We start from the raw sequence: 23479 nt of genomic DNA, 5'->3' as shown, positions 1-23479 counted from the left end.
ATAGCATTCAGTAAAATGTACAAAATTATCAGAAATAAAAGCACTTCTTTTGTCTTAGAATTGCCCTTTTTAACATTAAATTGTTATGTTTGATATAATTGGATGATGATTTCGGATTCATTAATGTCTAAGTAATTTTATATTGCAGGATGAAGAGGAAATAATTTGGAAATACTTCATATAGTGTCATATAGTTTACTCTTTAACAATGTATCATACTTTATAAACAGGTTTTAGGTAAAACAAAACGTCAATCGGAAAGCTGTTGAATAAATGTAATGAGGTAAAGTCCAATATGTCTCTAGCAGGAAAGGAGTACAAGTATAAAACGTAAAAATGTTCTACTTAAGTGCAGCATTTGAGTGAATATGTTGAGTTACTTTTCACCAGTGTTCCTACAGTGCCATAGAAACAGTTGTTTAATGGACAGTACTGTTTTTATTTATACCTACAACCTGTTAAGAGCTCTATATATACTTTACATGTTGTTTTAATACTTAGTAAACCATAACGTGTACAATAGGACTTTTTTCCATTTACGTCATGAAAACTGAATAGGTTAACAATAAAAGTTGACATGGTTTTGATGTCTTTATGGAAGCACGAAGGATATTATGTGATTCCATCACTGGTAAAAAAAAATGGCCACAATTAAATGCATAAACTTTGATGACATGATAAATCTGTCAGTGCACCACTTCTTTCCAAAATAATATATGGTTTTGTATTTTGTTCAGTGGTGGAAAGACTCCCATCCTTACTTAAGCAAAAGTAGCAATACCACAATAAGAAAAATATAAACATCTTGCATTTAAAATGTTACCAAAGTAAAGGCACTGTCAGCAAAATCTATTTAAAGTGCTCAATATGCAAAATGGCACAATTCAAAGTATTCTGTTTATAAATTACTGGAATATCGCTGCATTGACATTAATATGTCAGCAACATTTGTATTGGTAGAACTACTTTCAACACATACTGTTGAATAGTCTAATATAGATATTTATTGCATAAATAACAATGATGTAACTGATCATTTCATCTAGAAAGTAACTCTAGTTTTGAGATTAATGCAGTGGAGTAAAAAGGGTAATATTTCCCTTTGAAATAATAGGCTGGTAGTGTAAAATAGGAGAAAATGGAAATACTCAAGCATAGCTGACTTTGTGCTACGTATAATCCTTTTGTTTTGAAACTGAAAGATTAACGTGAGGTCAGACCTGCAAACACTTCAGCAAGGGATTCTTACCGTCACGTGCATCTTGTCCTCCAAATCCTGGTTGATCCTCTGAAGCGTTGCATAGCTACTCTGGATCCTGAAAAGAACAGAGAAGAATTGTGCCCTGTTAAAAAAAAAAAAATTGCAAATCGCAACATATGAGGTCTGAGGAGTGTTTTACCATTCATAAACTTGATTAAGCGCCAGCAATCTCAACATAAATTTAGAGGGAGCGATGAGGAATTTACTGGATCAGGGCTGCGGCAGAGAATCTCAGAGGGGATTTGCAGGATATCTTGAATTCTGACTCAGACTTGAAGATCATTGAGGATTTCTATCTGCTGAGCTAAAACGCAGCAGAGAGGTTTGTTGATATGTGTTTAAGGGCAACAGCAGGAGATACTAAGAGGTTAAGGTTTTAACTCCCTAAATATTTTATGTTAAGAAATTCATAAACACAGCCATCTATTTGTAGCCTAAAGATGATGTTTTCTTTTTCTGTTTTTCTTTAGTCTTCCTTTTTTAAATTGCTCCTCTTCCTTTTGTTCTGTCTTTTTAATCACTGCCTCCCTTTCCCCTCTCCTTTTCTTCTTTTCTGCCATCAGTATTGCTCTGTGGTAGACTTCCAGTGCATTAGTAAGCTTAATGGAACAGAACCTCGACCCTCTATTTGTTATCTTGTTCCTGGTGTTTTATCCTGTCACCTCTCAGCTCAGTATTACATTTTCACATTATCTCCCAGGGCTATGGGATTTTGATAAACTAGCATTTATGGCTTCATTAAGCAGACAGATATGAAGAGAGTGGGCAGTGGATCACAAATCATAAAACAGAGGTCTGAAAGAGGTTTGAGCAGCTAGAGAAGGAGCATAAATGAGAATGACGCTGAGTGGCACTTTAAGAGAGTGGCTCAGAGAATAAGTAACTGTAATAAAACCTGCCATTATGAGAGGCAACACTGCTATTAGTCATGTTAGGGCAACATGAAGAGTTTAAATGTTCCTGTACTGATCCGAGGCGGCACTTCCCGCCTTCACCAAACTCTACCACTCATTTAAAAAATACAGTAAATGTTGAGTTCTACAAAAAGATGGGATTTTAGCAGGATGTGACCGGATATTTTGCCTGGCAAGATCCGACTCAGGGCAGCTGAATCCCCAGGGTCTTCGTCCGCCAAGCGGCCTACTGCCTTCTCTTCAAGTTTCCTCTTCGACCAGAGACGGGGACGAGTTTAAAGCTTATTTAAATGCCATATTTATCACATTTATGGCCAGAGAGAACATTTTCCTTCTGTCTGACCAGAAGGCTTGCAGTATTTGCAGGTAATCTCAATGGTCCGATGTTCCCATCAAGCTGCTAAATTAAAACTCATAGCTTGAAGCTGCATGTAAATGTACAGTATTTGCAAACAGCTCTATTTCCTTCAATAATAAATTAAGATGTTTTCCAAAGTTTTCAAAGATATTGCCAAAACAGTGTTATTTTATTTTCAAGCGCATATTACCCTGAAGTAAGAACGATCAAATTGCTGGCAAGAGGCCATGAATCGCTCCGTACTGGGCGTTGGGGAGGGGGAAAAGTACTTAGGGGAGGCACATTCATTGTTTTTCCAATAACAACACAGCTTGTTGTGATTATGGGGTAAAAAAAAAAAGAAAAAAAAAAGGCTTGTATGAATTTGGGTATCACGCGTGTTCCATATAGTTCCATATACAGTTTGAACATGTACATAGTTGCTAATTAGGTTATCCAATCAGGGTGCCACAGAAATCAGGTCAGTCGATGCTTGCAACTCTTTGAGGAAACTGATCATGCTAATCAGGTAATTAAGCCATAAAGACTGTGCCCTGGATAACACCTGCACACGGAAACTACATCTCTCTTGTCGAGGTGTGGTTCTAGTTTGGCCACTAAAACCCTTGGTAATGGTGACAGTTGATTTCAGATCTGTAGAAGGTCATCGAATCAGACACATTGTAGAGCAAACTACATCCTGCACTGAATGTTGCAAGTGTGCTGACAATAGTTAGTTGGTACACTGGGCTGCAGCAAACTTAGAAAGACGAACAGTCACTTTGAATGGGAATATTTTCATCACACACACACAATTATCTGGATAAGATCCATTCCTGTATGAATTGATTTATACGGATGTTATAGAAAATGAAGCAGGGATCTTTGAAATCTTCTGACAGGAGTTAAGGGACCAATAAGTTTTACTGAAACTTATTGAAAATCATATTTGAAAATAAAGATATTCATTGGCCGCCTATTTTGAAACAAAAATGAGACTAAAACTAAATATAAAGAAACCTTAGAAAACTTTGTGACTTTCAGTTAGCTATTTATTGTGTTGCCATTGTTATTGATAGGTTTGAGGATTAAAAACTGGAAATATTTCTGTATTTTTGTTGAGCTTTTCAACTTCTCCTCTCAAGCCAAACCCAGAAAAAGGAAGGGAGGAAGTTAAATATCCTTGACCTCGCAGTCTGAATTTGGTGGGTTTCTTCCCACTGGGAGGATTATGCATCTGAAATGCTTGACGCCACATGCACACATAAAATGGCTCCCAGCCCACAGAGTCTTTCTCATTGGCGCGCGCACACACACACACACACACACACACACACACACACACACACACACGCACACACCTGCGTAGCTTCTCCGTAAATTTCTCCAGCTCCTCCTGGGCCCGGCGCAACTCTGTCTCGAGGTACTGCCGAGTGGAGTCAAACTCTGTCTCCACCATCTCTAGTTTGTGGGTGGTGTACGACAGGCGCTTGCGGAGGTCATCCTTGTGGTCGTGGAACGAGCTGAACAGATGGCAGAGAGACTTTAGAGAACAGGATTTGAGAGGGCACAGTTACAACACTGATGTACTTTCGTCGCTGTGAAAGTTTGTCGGATTCATGAAGCCAAGGGAGAGGGAGTGAGAAAATAGACGAGCAGAAAAGACAGCGGAGTACAAAGTGAAGTGTCTGTGTTTGCGTGAGCGGGAGGTAAAGGAATGAAGTGTAGCTGGAGTGTAATTCAGTTTGGAGGGAGAGAGGTCGCAGGCAGAGGGAAGGCAGGGAGGCCGATGGGGAGGAGGAGAAGGATGGAGGAGGAATACTAAACGTTTCCCATTCACATGGAGGGAGCAAAGCTTGGAAAGCAGCTCCCTTCGGTGTAATGGTGAATTTCATTACACAACCCCCATATCGAATCTCTGAAAGAATAGGAAAGGCTTTTTGCCCCCAGACACGGACCATGGGTGATTCATAGAAGACGGGCTGAAAATATAGAATGGAGCGCAGCTTTGTGTGAGAGTACGCTTTCAAAGAGGGTGAGTGAGACTTAAAGAGCATGAGAGAGAGCGAGCGAGAGGCCAGGGAAGCACCTTTCCAACACCACCACTATTATACACCACAACAACGTGCTCTGTTATGTTAGCAGTGGTCTAGTTGCACGTTTGATGCAGGTCTGAGGGAACGGATGTGGTAATGAAAGGCTAGAGATTGAAAGCACGGCTGGTTGTGCGCTCTGGGGGATTTAGCATTTTGCCAGAATGATGGATACTTGGCTCACGGAGAGGTTCGATGGCTCAGCGCAGACAACCAGCAGGCGCAATGAGTGCACCGTCCAAGTTCGCGTCGCACGAGCCTCAATTACGAAGCTGGCACCGGAGAGGAAAATCCAGTGTCCACAGAAAGACCTAAATACCGTGTGGTGTCGATATGAGGGTGAGGCAATGGACTGCCCTTAATGTTTGCTTTCTCCAAGTGCCGCCTTGTGTCTTGGAAAATGTCAACGTACAAACAGCAATTAATGGTTCTAAGAATTGAACCTATTTCCTGGCAAAAAAAAAAAAAAAAAAAAAAACCTCCAGGAAACGTGGAAGTGTTTGTCTTACACAATGTCGTTCCCTCTAAAACCACAAATTGTTTTCACATTACTATTTATGCGCAAAACCCTTAAATGAGAAGAATGAATTCATGAGAATGACAGGTATCGGTCGGCAGATTTTTAGTACTGGTGAGAGCCGTCTTACTGTTCCTCCCTGTTTTCAGTCGTCATGCTAAGCTAATCACGCCGAGCACCCAGCCCTTTACTTGTACACAACTCTGCAAGGCGTAAATTAATTTGACAAAATGTACTTGTTGGTGTGTGTGTGTGGGTTGAGTGAGAAGGTTGTGAGGCCGACGAACACCGCCACCTGTACAATTCATGCTTTGGGGGTGGAGTGCGTGTGTGCGGGTGCGTGTGTCTGTGTGTGTGTGTGTGTGTGTGTGTGTCTGTCTGTGTGTGTCCTGACGCTACAACATAAGTCTTTACAGCCTCTCTGTCAAACAGCTGCAAGTGATGTTGTAAAATCACATGGCAAGGAGCCAGAGAGCTATTGTAAGTACATGAGGAAATTGCTCTCGGCTCTTATCACTAAGTAATGCCAGTTTAATTAAGTCTCAGCACACATCCATTGTATTTATTCGCACAGTCTTGCATTTTTTCATTGGACTCTCGATGTATAAGCCTGTTGTTGGTCAAACGCAGAGCATCTTAAACTCGGACGTAGATGTCAGCTGATACGTGAGGAGATGTGGAGATGAATGATGGAAATGAATAGACGCAGCATAATGTTTTTCATGTTTTTTTTAATGGTCATGACCTCCCGATGAGAATCCATTTCCATTCGATAAAATGAATGAAATGGATGTGCCAGTAATGAGGTCGATGTTTAGAGCTTAATCTTATCTCATCTTACCTTCTTTTCTGATGTTTGCAGCCATTTCTCTGGGTTTTGAGGGCAGTTTTGCCAATATATATCTTTTTCATATTTTTCTCTGTGCCTCGGCTCTCGTGTGTACAGTTGTTGCTTCTGCTGCTGGTCGGCTGAAAGTTGAACTCTAATCATGAACCAATAGTCAAAGCTTTAAGTTTTGCCTGGGGAGGCAGATAGGAGTTGGCTATCTGTGATGACCCTGGCAAGAGAGCAGAGGAAAAACAGCTTTGAAGTCCCACAGATTTAGCTGCACATGGAGTTATGTTGACTCCAGAGAAAAACAGTGTGCATTCAGAAAGGGAGCATGTACAGTATGAGGGAGCTAAACTGCGGGATCAATTAGACAAGTTTGGTAAACGAACATAAACAGTATTCAGTATTGTGAATCATTGCACCTCTAGTTGAACTTTGTACTGCCTATTGACAGATCAATACATAAAGATCTTTTGTTAAATCTTCTGTTCTTCTATGATCCAAAATATAAGCATCACATCAATTTCTAAAATAAAACTAACACTAGTTATGGTGTTAAAAAAAAAAAAAACATTAACACAGAATGTCAAAATACTACATTTTTTATCACTTGAGACACCTTTTTCATTCGTTCTCTCACTTGTTGGGAAGAATTAAATGCACCACCATACACTGCAGGACCCTATGGAGTAGGGAGTTATTGACCAGCTGACCACACAGGTTATTCTTCAATAAATCAGTTTTATGACGAATGCGTGTGTTTCCATTTCCGTCCTTCATCATTTCCCTGGGGAAACGCCAGGGGCTCGAGCTCAGGTCCCCTGCACTGTAGAAACTTAATAACCTGTCACTGGCAAGCATGAAATTCCAAAATATACCTTCCCAGGTGTAAACATCTCTCTTTATGCAGCTGCTTTTGATGAGTCTTGTCGATAACATTGCAACCCCGCATTACTGAGCAATGTAATGTCATAAAAAATGGAAAAGTCAAAAAGATACTGCCACAAATTGAAACTCTATTAAAGAAAAAACTAAGAAAAAAAAAACGTTAGCCCCATTAGCGGCTCTGTCTGACATCAGCAGCCAAACTTACAACGCAAAATAGCAACACATCTTCATCCTAAACTACTTTTGTCTCATAATGTTAAAAGAGAAGTGTTTGTAAAAAAGAAGAGTAATGAATAATTTTGTAAGCTAAGCAACCAAACTAGGTTATGTTAGACTAAAATAACAATCTGATGCCACAAGGCTGTCTCTTTATTTCTTTATCGTCTCTATGGATTATCAGCTTGTTTTACCTGGCACATATGAGTGCGCTTCAGCCTCAGTCTGTTAGCGCTACGTCTTCCATGTAGCCATCACATGCATATTTAATACCATTATACACACTTTACATTTTAAAATTGGTCAAATTTTAAACTGACTTACAGTTTAGGCATCATCGTATATTACCAGGCTACAACTGACAGAATCAAGTTAAACAGTCACTCAGAAATGAGAATGTTTCCATTTGAATGAAATTGTCACTCAATTATCCGATTTCCCTGTCCTCAAAAGGAATATTGGCCTCTTTTTATGTGGCTGTACAATCAGTGTTAATGATAAATGAAGTCAATTGAAACAATAAAATTCCTCCATAAATTTTAAAATCTGCTTGACGGTGACATAGTTGGTGGCTGGAAGAGCTACAGGGGAGATGAAGTGTCCAGATAGACAGGGGGCGCTTTGGGTGGCGTTCAAAAACAAAACCTTACTCTCGTCGCTTGTACTGCTACATTTCCAACAGCAAAACCGGCGTCCCAAAAATATGAGTGGTCGAGAATTTATTTTACAGTTGTTTTTTTTTGCTCGACTCGGATATTCAGCAGTATCTATTTAAGCCAGAGAAGATTGTCAAAGTAATACAGCGAGGAGAGGTCGAGGCTGTGGCTACATTATCTGTGCAAGGGCGGAAACCGGAGAGCTGAAAGTAAACACACAGTTGGTAGTGACTTTCCTCAAACTGACCCTTCGAAGCCGACAAAAACGGAATCATTCTGCCAAAAATCATTTTCAGGGTGGGAAGTTTCTGTTGGATGCTGCTGTCGCTGACGCCAACCCCGAGAGAGCCATGTGTGCGCGTTACAATGCATGAACGTTTTCACTCCTAACGTGTGCTGGAGACACTTCTTCAGGACACCAAAGACAAACTGGAACTGACATCCAACGCTATGCTTTGGTCATCAAAGTGGATTTGCCCGGTTTTGTGCGGCAACATTGGAAAAACAGTTTTCTGAAAAATGTAGTGTTGTTTTTGTTTCCAAAAGCTGCTAATGTAACAGTAAATGATGGGTACTAGTGGCTTTCTAATGAATGACCATTTTCTTTCCCGTTGTTTACAAATATTATCTGGCTTCCAATAATTTTTTTTGTTTTTTTTGTTGAGTGGGTGCTACAAGGAGAGAGACTTGGCAAATAGGGAACCAAAGCAGTTGGCAGTTATTTGTCAGGGGATCACACACAATGCCTCCTGGCACATGTAAGCACTGCCGGCACAGTTCTGCGTGCAGGAGAACTTGTACACTTCACGGTTACCATCAACACTGAGTGGACATCCACATAAAAAGTGGAGAATTCTCCCTTTTAAGAGCCACGTAAACATAAATGGATAGATAGAGACAGGGGTTGCCAGCAGCATAACTTTTATCAGTACCCACAAAGTGGCGGGGTAGCGGTCCATCAAAAAAGCTGGAAGGAATGTTATGTTGCCTGCCGCCATTTCTAATGGCAGCAGGCATTATTATTATTATTATTATTATTATTATTATTATTATTATTATTATTATTAATCTCCCTTCAACATTGGCTCAGGAAACAATAGCAGGTTCTGGAAACACGGTTAATACGGTTGCTGTAGCCATTTTCTTATCTGCAAGTTGCAGAGGGAGGAAGCGAGAAAGAAGGCAGAAGGAGTTGCTGTATTTGCAGAGAAGTATGGCTGTATACAATCTGTCCTCACACACATACACACTCCTCCCTGCAGTGTGTATGAAGTACTGTACCCTTACTGTATCATAACATCTCCCTCAGGGGGAAAGACAACAGACCTTTGTGCCTCAGGTGTTGTTTGTGAAGGTAAACATTATCCACATGAAGGAACGAATCGCAGTCTTCAGTGAACCTCGTGATCGGCTCACCGCTGTTTCTGCGCTGCCAGAGAAATTACAAACAGCCAAAGATATGTAAATCAAGCACATTTTCCTCTCCTAAGATGAGTCGACAGAGTGGATGAAAACACAAATAAACCCTGTTTACCTGAAATACTTTCCCTGAGTGTTGCATCTTGTCACAATCATCAAACAATGCACACTCCAGGGAGTACAATAACTGGTTGTTGTAATGCTGCAGACTGTAACCTACTTCAGGCAGACCGTTCTCACCTCCTACTCTGCCTCTATTCTTTCTTTCTTTCTTTCTTTCTTTCTTTCTTTCTTTCTTTCTTTCTTTCTTTCTTTCTTTCATTCTTTCATTCATTCATTCATTCATTCATTCATTCATTCATTCATTCATTCATCCATCCATTCATCCATTCATCCATCCATCCATTCATTCATGAGAATGGCTCCAATAGCAGTTTAATTTGGAAAAAGAAACCTTAATGCAAAACCGGCCAAAGGTCACCACCAGCCAGCGTCCATCCTGGATTTACAACAGGGAGCCCTTATTGGCGCTTGCAGGTTGATTTACTTGTAATGAGCCACGGGAGGTGAGCGAGGTAGAGCTACTGCCTGCCACGTATACTATTCTGTGACCAAATAAGGGCATTAAACTTTAATAGCCACAGTGGCAGCCCTCCTGAAGTCTGCTATTAAGTGAGCAGTGAACAGAGACACCAGAATCTACTGCAAACAGTAAACCTTCATGTTACAGCTTAGAGACAATAATGCTGGTGATCATTTTGTTGGACACAAGGCCATAGCTTAGCCAGGTTATCCACTTAAAATGAATCCTTTGAAAAGCAGAGAAGATGTTATATTGCAAGAACAGGTAGCCTATTGTCGGAAAAACAAATGCAAACAATTGCAAAATTTTGCACCCGTGTTCCATATAAACATTTATCAACATGGCATATCTATTAAAACCTTGTCACATAATGATGATAAATAAGCACAATTTGGATGGAACGTGTAATAACTTTATTGTGTGAACAGTCACACAATTTTATAAATGAGGCACACATATCCGGTATACTGTAATATGTGTAGTGTAAACCACCTACTGAAAACTGTTTTGTTTTTTTCAGTCAGGACAGTAAAACCCACAATGTCAACACATCCTTACCTGACAGGTCAACTACTCACTCACAGCATTTGAGCATTTTATGTGCCTTGTGACCAACACGTCCTCGCAGCTAAATGACAGAACAGGTCGATTGACTGTTGGGTAGGACCAGCAATGGGCCTTTGTCGTCATGGTAACAATAATTAACACATAGTTAACGTTGGGAAACGGCCGCAGTTAGGTTTAACCGCCAAAAAGACTCAGTTAGGTTGTGAAAAGATCATACTTAGGGTTGAAATAAATGCGTAATTAAGTTACGTCACGTACGTGAAATACATTTTGAGATATTTTGTTTTCGGGACGGGACTATCATTCGTGTGGATGAAAGACCTATTTTTGATCGGTACACAGACTTTTTCACTGCTTAGACTGCACTCATTGCTGCCGTCATAATTACTGCACCCACTAGAGGTTGCATTAAACGTAAATATCAGTTGTTTTAACACCATTCAACTTGCATTCAGTGTTGTTGGTTTTTTTTGGTGGATGAGGACGGGCTGATGTTTGTAATAATCCCTCATTGCACAGGACCTCTACAGTAGTATCAGTCTAGAAAGCCGTGATGGATGTGTATAACGGACAGTGTTGTTATTATTTGCCTCTAGGGGCTTATGATTGTCTGAATAATAATGCTTCTTCTTCTATCTTTTACATATTTATGATTTATTGCTGAATTCCCAGACTAAGATAACTCTCAAGTATTCGATTCAATCGGCCTAAAAGCAAAAAGTGACCAAACATGAGCCGAAATTTTGATAATTAGAAACATTTCCTTTTTCCAATTTTGTTTTCCCTGCGGTGTTGTGTACCGCTGTGGTTGAGGCTTTACTTGAGAACCCCGAGTTGTGTATGTCCTCTGATGCAAGACTCCAGAAATACAACAATCTCTTATGCATGCTGCACTACCAGCGGCCAGAAAAAAAAAGCTCAGTGGATTAAGTCACCAGAGTAATGATGATGACTAGTCAACACAATTTGCTGCCTGAAGACAAGAACTGCAACTGAGGAGTGATCCCCACACTGTTTACCTCCCCTTTAATTTACATCTACATATCAAAAGAGACTCAACCTTAAGTGGGTAGCAGGAAGAACTCGTTGGCCTCGAAACTAATAAACTTAATAAGCATCCAAACTTATGATAAACACATGAAGTATCAGTTTTAGTTGAGCCTTTAAAATCTGAGAGGTTGAATTAATTACCAAAAAATGTCACTGACAACACACTGATTAACTGAGAGTTGAGACTGGAGTTTAAATTAATAACATTGAATACTATTCGGACCTGACTATCTAGTTGCTGGTGATGTCAGACGCAGTTCAGCGCCAGAGAGCAAATCTGTTTGACATCAGCACCCGGCTATGTAACTGTAATGCTTTATTTGTTTTTTACCAACACAAAAAGCTCCCGGGGATAGATTAACTGACAATGAATAAGTTCTCCTGCTGTGTTATGACTCATAAAACTTCCTCCTGCCCCTTTATGTATACTTGCCCCTTTTAAACACCATGTCAGTCATCACAATGCAGTTTTATTCGTGTGAGAATAAGTGTGCGTGAACGTGCAGCCTCAGAGGAATCAGCAAGGGGTTCAATCAATTTTGACAATTTGTAGGCTGGTTTCACACCATTCCTGATCAGATCACATCACATCAGAGAGCCTCAGCAGGAATCACCGCAGGGGATATTTTCCTCATCACACTGTGGTATACATATGTGTGTGTCTGTGTGTGTGTGTGTGTGTGTGTGTGTGTGTGTGTGTGTGTGTGTGTGTGTGTGTGTGCGCGCAGTCCACAGCTGGTGTGTTGCAGCCTCTGTGCTTGTGTACGTTTATGGTTTAGACTTCAGGAATGATAGCTCATTCACTGATAAAAAAAAAAAAAAAAAAAAAGCCCCTGATTAGAGCGTTTGTTTGAGTTTTAAATACCATGTCATCGAACCACAGAGTGTATTTATGCTAAGTGAATTAAAAAAACAAAAACATTTTACCTTGATGGAGGATCTTCATGTGGCAGAGATGATTTTTAGGGGACTCGCTGCACTTTTAAATGGGGAGTAAATTGCATTCCCCATCTGTATCCCGCTCCTACCAAACCACTCTCACTGCAGTGTGGTACTGGCACCTCAGAGCTTCTCTTAGTCCAATTTAAACTGTCATCCTCCAAAGTGCAATATACACTGTATCTTTGCATTGGCTCGATCACCATCTGTCACACAACAAAGCGCGGATCTGACTGGTCTTTCGATGACTGAGGCTGCACGGCAAGTTTTACTTTCAGTTTACAATATTTATGGAAGCAATTAATATACGGATTTTACATGTCAAGGTCCATTTGCTAGTCTTAGGAAGTACTAATCAGCCTGTAAATTATCGCAAGTTCAACAGGCACAGCCTAATTAATGATGGTCTGAAAATGTAGCTGGTGTTGCATTATGGGAAGGCTGGGATCTCCAGCAATTCACTAAACTTTATGGACATGTCATCTTCAATTTTCCTCAACTCTCGTGAAGAATAATGCTTAACACCGGCGGACGTCTGTTAAAGTGTTCGTCTACAGTGTCCTGGTGAAGTGAGGATTCACCGCTCGTCCTTTGCAGCTTTAATTGTCTATTAGATCACAATTTTGGATCACAGTCTGTGTTTGTATCCTTCCAAACCAACGGCAGACATAGAAGCACACAAAGGAATGACCATACTGTATACTACCGGCCAAGTAGGACACATCGAGTGTGAAAGTTTGTGGAGAGTTGGCTTGGAGTTTGTTTAATCATCACATTGACCAGATTTAGTAAGCTAATGACAACAAATTATTTAAATGTAGTTTACAGTGCACCAACTGTGGTTCTAATCAACCTGCCGACGGGTTCGGACAAAGTATCAAGTCCTGAATTCTTCCAGTTTTAATGCACAAAATGTTGAGTGTTGAATTGGGATATTTTCAAATGTAATTTGACAAGAAATGTGTTTCCTTGTCTGTTTGATTTTTGCCAATTTTATGTGTCCGGTGTGGTAGGTGGATATTGGAATTGAAAAAATATTCCTTTTGGGATTACAGTTTGTGTTTGGCTCTCAAATTTGGTACAGCCAGTCAAGTCTTGGCCAGGTCCCGGTCTGTCTCTAGCCATTGTACATATAGTGATTGTGCACTTACTGTCCTCCAGCTTCTGTGCTGCTCAAGGAATCTGTCAAAGCTCAACGATTAATCTCAAACATAAAATACAATCTAACAGGGACATTTTCTGGAAAGACTTCAAGCCCCAGAGAAAAGAGCTTTACGTCTCTCTTCTATTCAATAAGCTTTTAAGAATTCCTCTGAGCTTTACTTTTTTCTTAAGGACACTTTGAAAATGAGCAGAGATTTAGACACAACAGAGGAATTAAAACCAGGACGATGTACAGTAGCTGAAGCACTTCGTTGGCCTGAAATTCACTTTTACCTTCAGTGACGTACAGTTTTAACATTGTATTATGAAAATATTCCTCTCAACATTGTGCAAGTTTCTTTATTTGTGAAGGATGAAAAGACTTGTGAGAAAATTCTTCTGGGCAAGAATTTGGACAATGTAATAGACTTCAGATCCATCAGGTCAAATGAAGTCCAAGTTACCTATAATTCAAAAGATGTTTATTCTCATCAAGAAAATCAACTCGTGCTCTCTTCCGTAAATTTAATTTCTTTCATGTTCAGGGGCAGAATTGTGAGATCTCTTTAAATTTGTTATCACGCTTTTGCAGTAAGTGTCTAGGTAGTAAAAAAAACAATGAAATTAATCAAGTTGATAAAGATTTAATGTTTCATATAGCTACGCATGAATGTATTGACAAAATGTATTCTCCGTCTTCTCTTTCTCTCTGTTTCCTACGATAAATAGTCAATATTTTGGCTGCACATTGCTGCAGGCCGGCACGTCGTTGTGCTGCTCTTCACCCCTGCATAACCGTTCAAACAGGCAACAGTAGCCAGACAGAGAGAGAGGCAGAAAAGAGGTGCGTTTGTGTGACGACCACAGTCGGAGTTAAGGTGTCTCCATTGTTAAATTTCTGAGAAAGAGAAGGCGTTAAGTTCCCCTTGAGGTTGCCACGACAACACAGTCGTGACATACCTCTGCTCCCTGCCTGGCAGACGACAAGAAATAAGTAATTGCCTCGCAGATGCATCAAACTGTTTCCGAGCTCAAAACTGTACTCTTACTGTATTTATAGTACCTTATACATGTTTGTTTTTTATGGTTCATTTTGTACATTGGAGTATTCTAATTGGTCAGTGCAACACTTTGGTCAAGACTGGAATATCTAAACAAAAATGTTATGGATTTCCACTAAATTTAGTTCAGTCTTGTCCCCCTGAACTGAACCGTGATCAATATAGTGACTACTTAACTTCTCATCTCAGGCCCCCATGAGGTCAAAATCTTAAATACCTGCAAAAACGGACTCTCCCACCAGCTTCAAGTGTAGCTTGTGCACACAAAACTAAGATTCTGAACAACATAAACATTGTGCCTTCTAAATATCAGCACGTTTGCGTTGTCACTGTGAGCATGTTCTGCTGCTGTCCTGAAGTGCAGCTTTACGTGACTTGCATATTTCTGTTACGCATCTGCGCTTGTGCTTCGGGTTCCTGTGTGCGATCTTATCTTATTTGTAGCTGCCCCGCATAGCTTTATATAAAAAACATAGTGATATTATCATGCATTAACACACTGAGATATTATCTTCCTTAAAGTTAATGACTCAGCAAACAGGTGCCAATTTGCATGGAGCAAATTTAGCATTATATTTGGGAGGTGATGTTTCTGTCCTTCTGGTAAATCTAAGTCCAATATTGTCTCTTTTAGCTGTTTTTGGTCCCTACCAACTCCTGAAGGAAATATCTGAATCTTTGGCAACTTGGCGCTCTTTCATGTTTACAAGTTAGTGGCTAAATTTACTCATTTCCTTTTATGCAATTCTTTTGTTCCCCTGTTTTTGTTTGTTTATTTTATTCATTCATTTATTTATTTGATTGTTTTCTATTCCATTTGCTCGTTTTGGTTATTTGTTTGGTTTTGTCGTATTCATTACCTTTATGGTGGGGTCTTTTTTGCCTCGTTTTCTTAAATGTTTACCGGTATTGACGTTATGTACGACTATGCTTTGCTCCTCTGTAGAGCACTAACTATATACATCTGTAACATTATAGTTATAATATAGTTCGAAATAGAGAAACTACTGATTGATTTATTAAAATGAAATATCAAACTTCTTTATTTGAATTCAGAGAGTTTATAACTATTCTCTGAATAAAGGAATACCTTCCATCCTGCAGAGCACAGCATACGTCGTACATCAGCGCAGCTCGGCACTGCAGAGCACAAAGACGTACAAAAGGCCATGACGGCCAAATTCCGCCTTTGAAAAAAAAAAAAAAAAAGAAAACCTCCCGTGCTTTTCACCTTCAAGCCTTTCCCCTTTATCATCACAGGCCAGATAGGACATCTGGAAAGCCCTCTTGCTTTACACTGCAGCAGGCCACCAGGGGTTGGTGTGCATGTAGGCCGAACATACAGCAGCATGCGCAACCCTCCGGGGTGCAATGAAGTATTTATTGAGGTGTAATGGATGCAATGGGTGCACAGTTTGTTGAACATGCAGCTTGTAAGAGTGCCGTGTGGTTACGTGTTTTGACATCAAGCCTGTTGTCTGGTGAAACTGGATGTTGTTGTTGTTTTTTTTGCAGAAACTGTCTCAACAAATTGTTGTTCATATAATGGGAGAAGTCGCTACACTGAATAAGAAAGAGCAGTACTGAAGCTAATGTATTGATGCGAAGAACAAAACAAAACAAAATTCATTACTGCTAAAATAGCAGAGTGGGAATAGATAGCTTAAGTTGATACCTCTGAGTTGAAGAGCCTCATCTATCTGTGACATTAAAATGCACATCCCACTCTTCTGACATATAGTACATACACTTTGTGCATATAAGAAACTTGAGGTCCACTGTATGTTTCCTCGAGGGGGCTTATGTTGCTCGGCCGACCCTGACCTGTTGGCTTTGACGGAGCTGTATGGATGCTGGTGGCAGACGGGCGTATCTCCCATAGTCCAGGGAGCGATGAGGGTGGTGAGTTGGGAAGTCAGAGAGAGAAGGGGATCTCACGACTCGGTCACGTGATTCACAGAAGTCTTAAGTCAGAGAAGACGGAAAACGCGTGCGCACTCAAAGACAAAGCCAACCTCCTGAACATGCTCCTAGGCGGATCCCCTCATCAACCACATCCAGATGCTACAGCAGTCCATTGTAAATGGTTCCTGCATAAATCCCTGATCTCACCGTGTTGGATATAATTAGACAGAAGAATAAGAGAGTGGGGAGGTGGTAAACTGCTCCAGGCTAACCTGAAGGAAGACTTCATATTGCATCTGCTTTTGGAGGCTACGTGCCTATCTTAGGGAAAGAGATGAACAAACAAAGCCTCTTCAGGCATATTCCTCAGAGTCTGAGCGAAGCAGAGCGGGCTAGTGATGTCTCACACAGTTGCTGGTGGCAAAGTAGATCATGGATAGATGCAGCTGATGAAGGTGAGATGTAACATTTGTAGATACCTAATTAGAAGAAAATACAGGAAGTCAAGTGAAGCCAATGAAACTTTTTTTCCTCTCCATGCTTTGGCTGTTTTCACGATTTTAATCACTTTTTCTGTCCTTGGTTTGTACAAAGTAATCTCAGCAAATATTAATGTAATCTTATATACACACAAAGGTACTTCCACTACCCACTCATTGAATTCTTTGAAAAACTAAAATTGGGACATCGGGAATGTTGTTTTTGAGTTACGGGGCACATTGTCACTTTTTAAATGACTAAAACGCTCGTTTGGGCTTCACCAATTTCAGTTCGACTGTGAGGTTTGTGCTCTCGTCTTTGGAAAGTTCAGCATTTCTTTTGTCTGACTGGCACAAAGTGAGCAGACTCTGCAAATCACCTCATAAAGAGTATATTATTAATCAGAAAAAAAAAAAGGAAGAACAGCGGTTACAGCAATCTACTATGCACAGAACTTTGAAATGGAAAATTGGTAAAAGATGGAAAATATAAGACTTACCCACCAAGTTTTGGTTATCTGCTTCAGTCAAAAACAAGTAAATCTCACAAAAACAGACTTTTATTGAGCTAATAGCTTCTTAATGTCCTCATTCTCTCATGTTCTCATCATATTACTCACACTACATGTGAAGGTTTTATTAGTGCACGATGATCTCAATTTCACTGGCATTGATTTCACTCTGCTTACAAGCAAAGACCAAAACAGCCTTTGGTGATACGCCTTGGCTTATTATCCATGACCAGAATTGTTTCAGAGAACTGAGGAGGAGCAGTGCATAGTGGTGCTGCTGGGGGTTGGTGTAACTGATGTTTTGTTTGGACAGCCTTCAACACTTTGGACTGAGCGTTTGGGCATAAAAAAAACAACTTTTTGTGATGAATTATGCATCAAGAAATGTTGAAAATGTAGTTGTTATGATGCATTTTCACAATAAAAAAGTACCCATGCCTGCCATTGTATGTACACACAGCCATATTTCAACTAATGATGCATTAATAACAAGGTAACACGACTCAAAGTACCAAAAGGGTTAGCACACATTGTTCTCGTTTTTTTTTTTTTTATTCTTTTTTTATTTTTACACCAGATTAATTAAAGCTCCTTCCACTGTACAGGAAGTCTGAAACTCACTTCAAAGACCCAAAGTTTCCCTCTGGACAGCACCTTATCCAAGCTGCTGTTTGCTTTAATTATAACAGGAAGCAGGGATCATCTCCAAAATCAATGTCTCCTCACTAGCTGGAGGTTAAGACTGGAGGGGAAAGCAATTACTTCTAGTTGTTATGATCATGTTATGCCAATATGCCGATTATAAAGCCACCTGGAGGCAACACATTTGAAAGACTTCCAAATGTATTGCCCCGAAACACAAAGTAATCACATGTCTTTTCTCACTTCATCAAGTAAAATATGTAATTATGGATTCTTCCTCCGTGCCCTGTCTCTCTTCTCTTAATCTATACAAGGTGAGGAGTTTGGATTTAATGAGAACAACTTTCGTTCTCATGATGCGCTTGTTCAGTCGTAATTGACTCTCTATGGTATCATCTTGCCCAGAAAAATGAATATGAGAGTTAATTGAGGGCTGTGAAAACATTTGGCGCCTCATTATTATCACACCAATAAAATCCAAATGACAGCTGATTCAACTGAGCGAAAACACCCAACAACAACGGAGATTTACTTCCACTGAATCAAATGGTCTTGAGCAAGCTCACTTCCTTTGCTGCAGAGAGTTAGTCACCAAAGCTTCAGTTTACTCAAACAATTCCGCACAACATGTATTCACATTCTCCAGACATACTGTGCTGTTGAATGCACAGCAGTCTACCCAACCCTTTTTTTTTTTTTTTGTTACAGCACTCCGACTATGCAACACATAGTAAGGTACTACAGCCACAGAAGAGCACTCACAACAATCATTATTTTCACAAGTGTGGCAAAGCAACTACACACACTTATCTCAGAGCAGCTAATGAAACCAGACATGCACTTCTCCGCTTTCTTGCCTTACCGTTTATATGCTTTTCGCCTCATTTTCATCAGATAAAATCACTATATTCATGCGCCTGTGCATCCCCTCAGAGCTGCATGCATTTAGAAAAGGACTCCTCTAATTCTGACTGGAGACAGGCTGGTAGGCAGAGGGAGAGAGAGAGAAAACGAGAGAGGGAGCTGAGAATTGAATGGAGCAAGAGGAGGTGTGTGGAAAGAGGAGGGGTTATGGTAGTGATGGAGAGAAGGAGGAGAGAGAGGGAAGAGAGAGAGAGAGAGAGAGAGAGAGGAGGGAGGTGAGGTGGAGGTGTTACTGCCCGGAGGAGAGGAGGTAAAAGTGAAAGTGGCCAACCTCGTGTCATGCAGCATCTCTCCATCAGATTCCTGGTTGGAAAAGAAGAAAAGAGGGTGAATTGATTAGATATATTTATCAAGCAGATTTATCTGGCACCGCTGCTGCCACTGCATGCTGTGGAGTACCTCTTATCTGGTGTTTAACGAGCTCTCAGAGTGGCTATGTCTCGGCAAACAAATATCGCCATTATTTCTCATTCTGTCCACTATGTCAGTCGTGAGAGCGTTAAGTGAAGGAGGGAGGGGCGCAGAGCGAGAAATGACAGATTAACAGTGCAAAAGAAAAATGCTGTGTGCTGCAGAAATGGAGAGACTGTGCCCAAGGGTGAGAGGCGGACTATATGCTATAGTTGTTGAAAGGAGAGAAGAGAAACTGAAAAGATGAATGATAGAAGATGGAAAGTTGGTGGGGAAAAAGTGAGATAGTAAACAAATGAAAATGTTGGAAAGTAAGTTTAAAAAAATTGTTCAACATTTTGGGAAATACACTTTTTGGCTTTCTTATCTAGAGTTACATAAAAACACTGATAACACTCTCATGTCTTGAGGGTATATATGAGGCTACCTGAGCAGCTTAGCATGGCATATAGACTGGAAAAAGGGGGAAACGGTCGGCTTGGTGGAGGATTCTCAGTTTAAGTTGGTTATAGACCAATGAAAACATCAACAGCACATTCCATATCTGCCACGAAATCCCCCTAAAACCGGCACACTGTACCTTTAAGCTTAGAGGTGATCAGACATGATAACCTGGCACCCGACTCGGTGTTGCCCCATCACGTCGTTATACGTGTAAACATGCAAATAGATGAAGGAGAGAACAGGTTCTTGTTTGCACATTTTTGATTGTCACATGCATTATGCATTATGAGGATTGACATTTATTTTTTCACTTCAGCTTAAATCTTTGGTGCAGAACCAATTACCCAATGCAGTCCCTTGACCAGAGTTGACATGGGAGAGCATGTATGTGCAGCCATCGTGGTAAAACACGTTCATGATGGTGAAGTTTATCGAGGCCAGAGAGTCAGCTTGTGTGTATTTTCTGTGTTAGTGCTGCAGGAGATTTGTGTGCTGGCAGACTGTGTTTGTGTGCTTCTATGTTGCGCACAGCTCCAGCCAGCCTCAGGTTTTATTGTTGAGGATTCAGTGAGGTATAATAAATGTCACAGGTGCACAGCTCCAACATATGGGTTATAGGAGTGCAGAGTGGTTGTGAGCACACGCGTGTGTGTGTGTGTGTGTGTGTGTGTGTGTGTGTGTGTGTGTGTGTGTGTGTGTGTGTGTGCACTTGGCTACACAGTGTTGTGTGGGTGTTACAAACAGTGTGAATGATACAGCAGGATGACTCATACAGCTACTGAATGAGACAACGCTCAGTAATCCCCTCCGTCCATCCCTCCATCCCAGCATCCCTCTGTGCGGAGAGGGCAGGACTTGTGTGTGTGTGAGAGTATGTGAGTGGGGGGGGGGGGGGGGGGGTTGGCATTCCTGGAAGGCATCACTGAATGATAATCAGATCCTATGGATGCGCATTCGTTTAGTCAAAAGTTTTAAATGTTAGCCTTAACTAAGACTGAAACGTGACATGTAAACAAAAGGATAACCGTACCAACACGATATTGTGGATGCTGGGTACAGTCAAGTTATAATGGTGGTGATTAGCACAATAAAACAGACTGATATTTTTTCAATATAATGAGCTGACAAACACACAAAAATGCTTATTTCTAATGAACAATTTGACACCACCCCTATTTTTTTTTTTTTAAACCAAAACACCGAATGTGCAGGCTGGTCAGCCACAGCTGCTTAAAAGCTATGATCCTTAGGTTTTTTTATTATGTCAAAATCCATTTCTGATAGTATTTGTGGACATTGTTTTTTCAGCATTACTATAATTCGTAGTTTGGAATTGCCTTTCTACACTATACATCCGTTTTCATTATTAATTTTAGTGTCTGCCTTACCCATGCCAACATATAAGCCAGTCACAGAACGCAATGCATGCATTTAGTAGGAGGTGCAAAAAAACAAACGGCAGCACATACACACATTTCACATAATGTGGGAAGACAACAGTTACAGCATCATACAATGAATCCTTCAGCCTCTTTTCTAGCTTGCATTTTAAACACATGCACTAGTTGTTCTTCCTTTGTTGTATTTCCCACAGGTAGGTGCTCAGTACGCGTGTGCTTCCCACAGTGGTTGATAGGCATCATTTCAAACAAAACTCTGGTACTTGTACTGTTAGGATGCACTTTGCATTACCTCCAATCGAGTAGAATTGGGCCTGTAACCTGAATTAAGTTGAAATAATATTAAATATCTCCGTTTCCTGAATGGCATTTTGATTTTTCACAAACCGCAGTCAACGGTGAGTAAGTTTGTGTACAGACTTGCCATAGAATAAATACATTATAGAACAGGTTGTATTTCATTCAACCTTGTCGTCCGGAGTGCAGAGGACACTTTTCCTTCTTTCCCTCTTTGAAAGAAACACCCACCTCATCTGCCCACTGACCCACTCGCAACTCACTGGCTGTGTGAAAAGCTGCCATACAGCTGTTTTCTCTCTCGAAACTAAATGTATTCCTTTTAATACATACACCCACTCATCGGCTGAACAGTTGCTAGGGAGCTGACATCTAGTGAATAAATTCTAGTCAGGAAGCCGCATCCCAAACATGACTGCTGCCTCACTGCTGGGCATTGGTCAGAGTCCACCCATTTAGCAGCAGAGTTTTTGTACACCAGTGCAGCAGGTTGTGAGAGACTGTAGCACTGGAGTCACATTTCTAAGCCTGAGGCTCAAAAGCACAACACAAAAAAAAAAGATGGTGGAATGTGTTTACATTATTTATGTATTAGCTACCTTTACACCGGCATCCAAGCAGGACAGTTAAATTTGTTTGAAACCCAAGCTGTTTTTCTCTCTTTCACTCTGAGTAAAGAAGCAGTAAATATCGCAAACAAAAAAAAAATTTCATATCGCACGCCAAAGGGCACCAATACTTTTGCTTTGCTATCTCTGTTGAATGTTTGCAGGGCAGAAAGATGCTAATGCATTTAAATGAAAAGTAATAAAGACCTTAACCGTAGCACTCCTTTGACAACACCCTGGCTATGAAAATGCACATCAACTGAGAAAAGATTCATTCAAACTGCAGGTCATGCTGAGATTTCTAGTCTGTGTTTGGAAAGGACAAGTATGAAAAAGGATATGGTCTGCCCATACTGAATGCACAGCACAGAATAATTCAGACTCCCCACTTATATTTCGTTAATGAATAAACATGTTTGCAGATTTTGTTTTGTATTGCAGGTGGGTGATGTGTCACAATTAAGCAAAACATAACCAAACATTAATGATTCACATCTAGTAAGTCTGAAAAGAGTAATATTCAGCTAACAACTGTGATGCAACACACTATATCAAAGCCTTGAATAAAGATTGAGTAAAATCATCAGAGGCTTGTGTAATCATATTCATTTGACTCCTCTTTTCCAGTAATCTACATCTACTCTTACTCCATGATGAGGAAACATGACACACGGCTGCAAAGAGAGTGGATGTTCCTCTCTGATATAATTTCTTGGAATGATCACAGCAATTATCTTTGCACAAACACGTAATAAAGTAACTGTGCATGATGTAATAACTGTCTCTAATGTAATGAAACCAATTACAGGATCTGCAGTCCTCATTTCAAGGTTTAAAATCAAACTGCAAAAAAATCCTGGAGGTTTTCATCTAACCGGTACATTGTTTGAAAATGTAATTGAAATGATTAAGTGTTGATTTAGATCCTAAAAACTAAAACAACTACACCAGGCAATATTTAGTGGCTATCTCTCAATCACAAACAAATGTCTATTTTCACAGTACAAGGTTTTATAGCATTGGCAACATTACAACTTTATGTGGTTTTTAAGGAAGGAAATATTGCAGTTACGAACACAAGTGCCTGCATTTGTGTTTATGGTATAATAAATAAACTCACATTTTAAATCCTTTTAGACAATACTTCTAGAAATGAGTGTGGTTAACATACTCTTGAGGTGAAAGGAGGATATTTTCCAACTTAATGTTCTTTGCCAAAATTATTTAAAATCATGTTAAAAGTAGCATGTGGCACTCGAATGAATATTAATAGAAGCAGATGGTAGTTAACAACCTTCCATGGCCAACATAGGTGTTGGGGAAAAGATACCTTGATACACATTAGAAATCAAATATCAAATTAGGAAATATAATCAGCTAA

The 23479-nt window shown here is 40.2% G+C and overlaps 1 protein-coding gene across 2 annotated transcripts in view; it reads right to left on the bottom strand.

Moving 5' to 3' along the window:
* The window catches only part of LOC138200016 (brain-enriched guanylate kinase-associated protein), a 37793-nt gene extending 18835 nt beyond the window's left edge, over positions 1-18958 (bottom strand). The window contains exons 1-4 of one of the 2 annotated variants that reach the window (XM_069152385.1): positions 18877-18958; positions 5964-6180; positions 3874-4035; positions 1250-1316 (exon numbers count right to left, since the gene is read on the bottom strand). In XM_069152385.1, coding sequence (XP_069008486.1) covers positions 1250-1316; positions 3874-4035; positions 5964-6034 — 300 coding nt within the window. In that variant the 5' untranslated portion in view covers positions 6035-6180; positions 18877-18958. Of the gene's footprint in view, positions 1-1249; positions 1317-3873; positions 4036-5963; positions 6181-9040; positions 9469-18876 lie in introns of those variants that run through there. The other variant, XM_069152386.1, reaches the window with a different exon arrangement.
* Positions 18959-23479: the final 4521 nt, after the last annotated feature.

The sequence above is a fragment of the Embiotoca jacksoni genome, unplaced genomic scaffold, assembly GCF_022577435.1.
Source record: "Embiotoca jacksoni isolate LCO1_2020_lvr unplaced genomic scaffold, fEmbJac1.0.p SCAF_18, whole genome shotgun sequence".
Classification (NCBI taxonomy): Eukaryota; Metazoa; Chordata; class Actinopteri; family Embiotocidae; genus Embiotoca; species Embiotoca jacksoni.
Note: the sequence above shows the minus strand (reverse complement) of the source record. Positions and strands in the feature narration are given on the sequence as shown.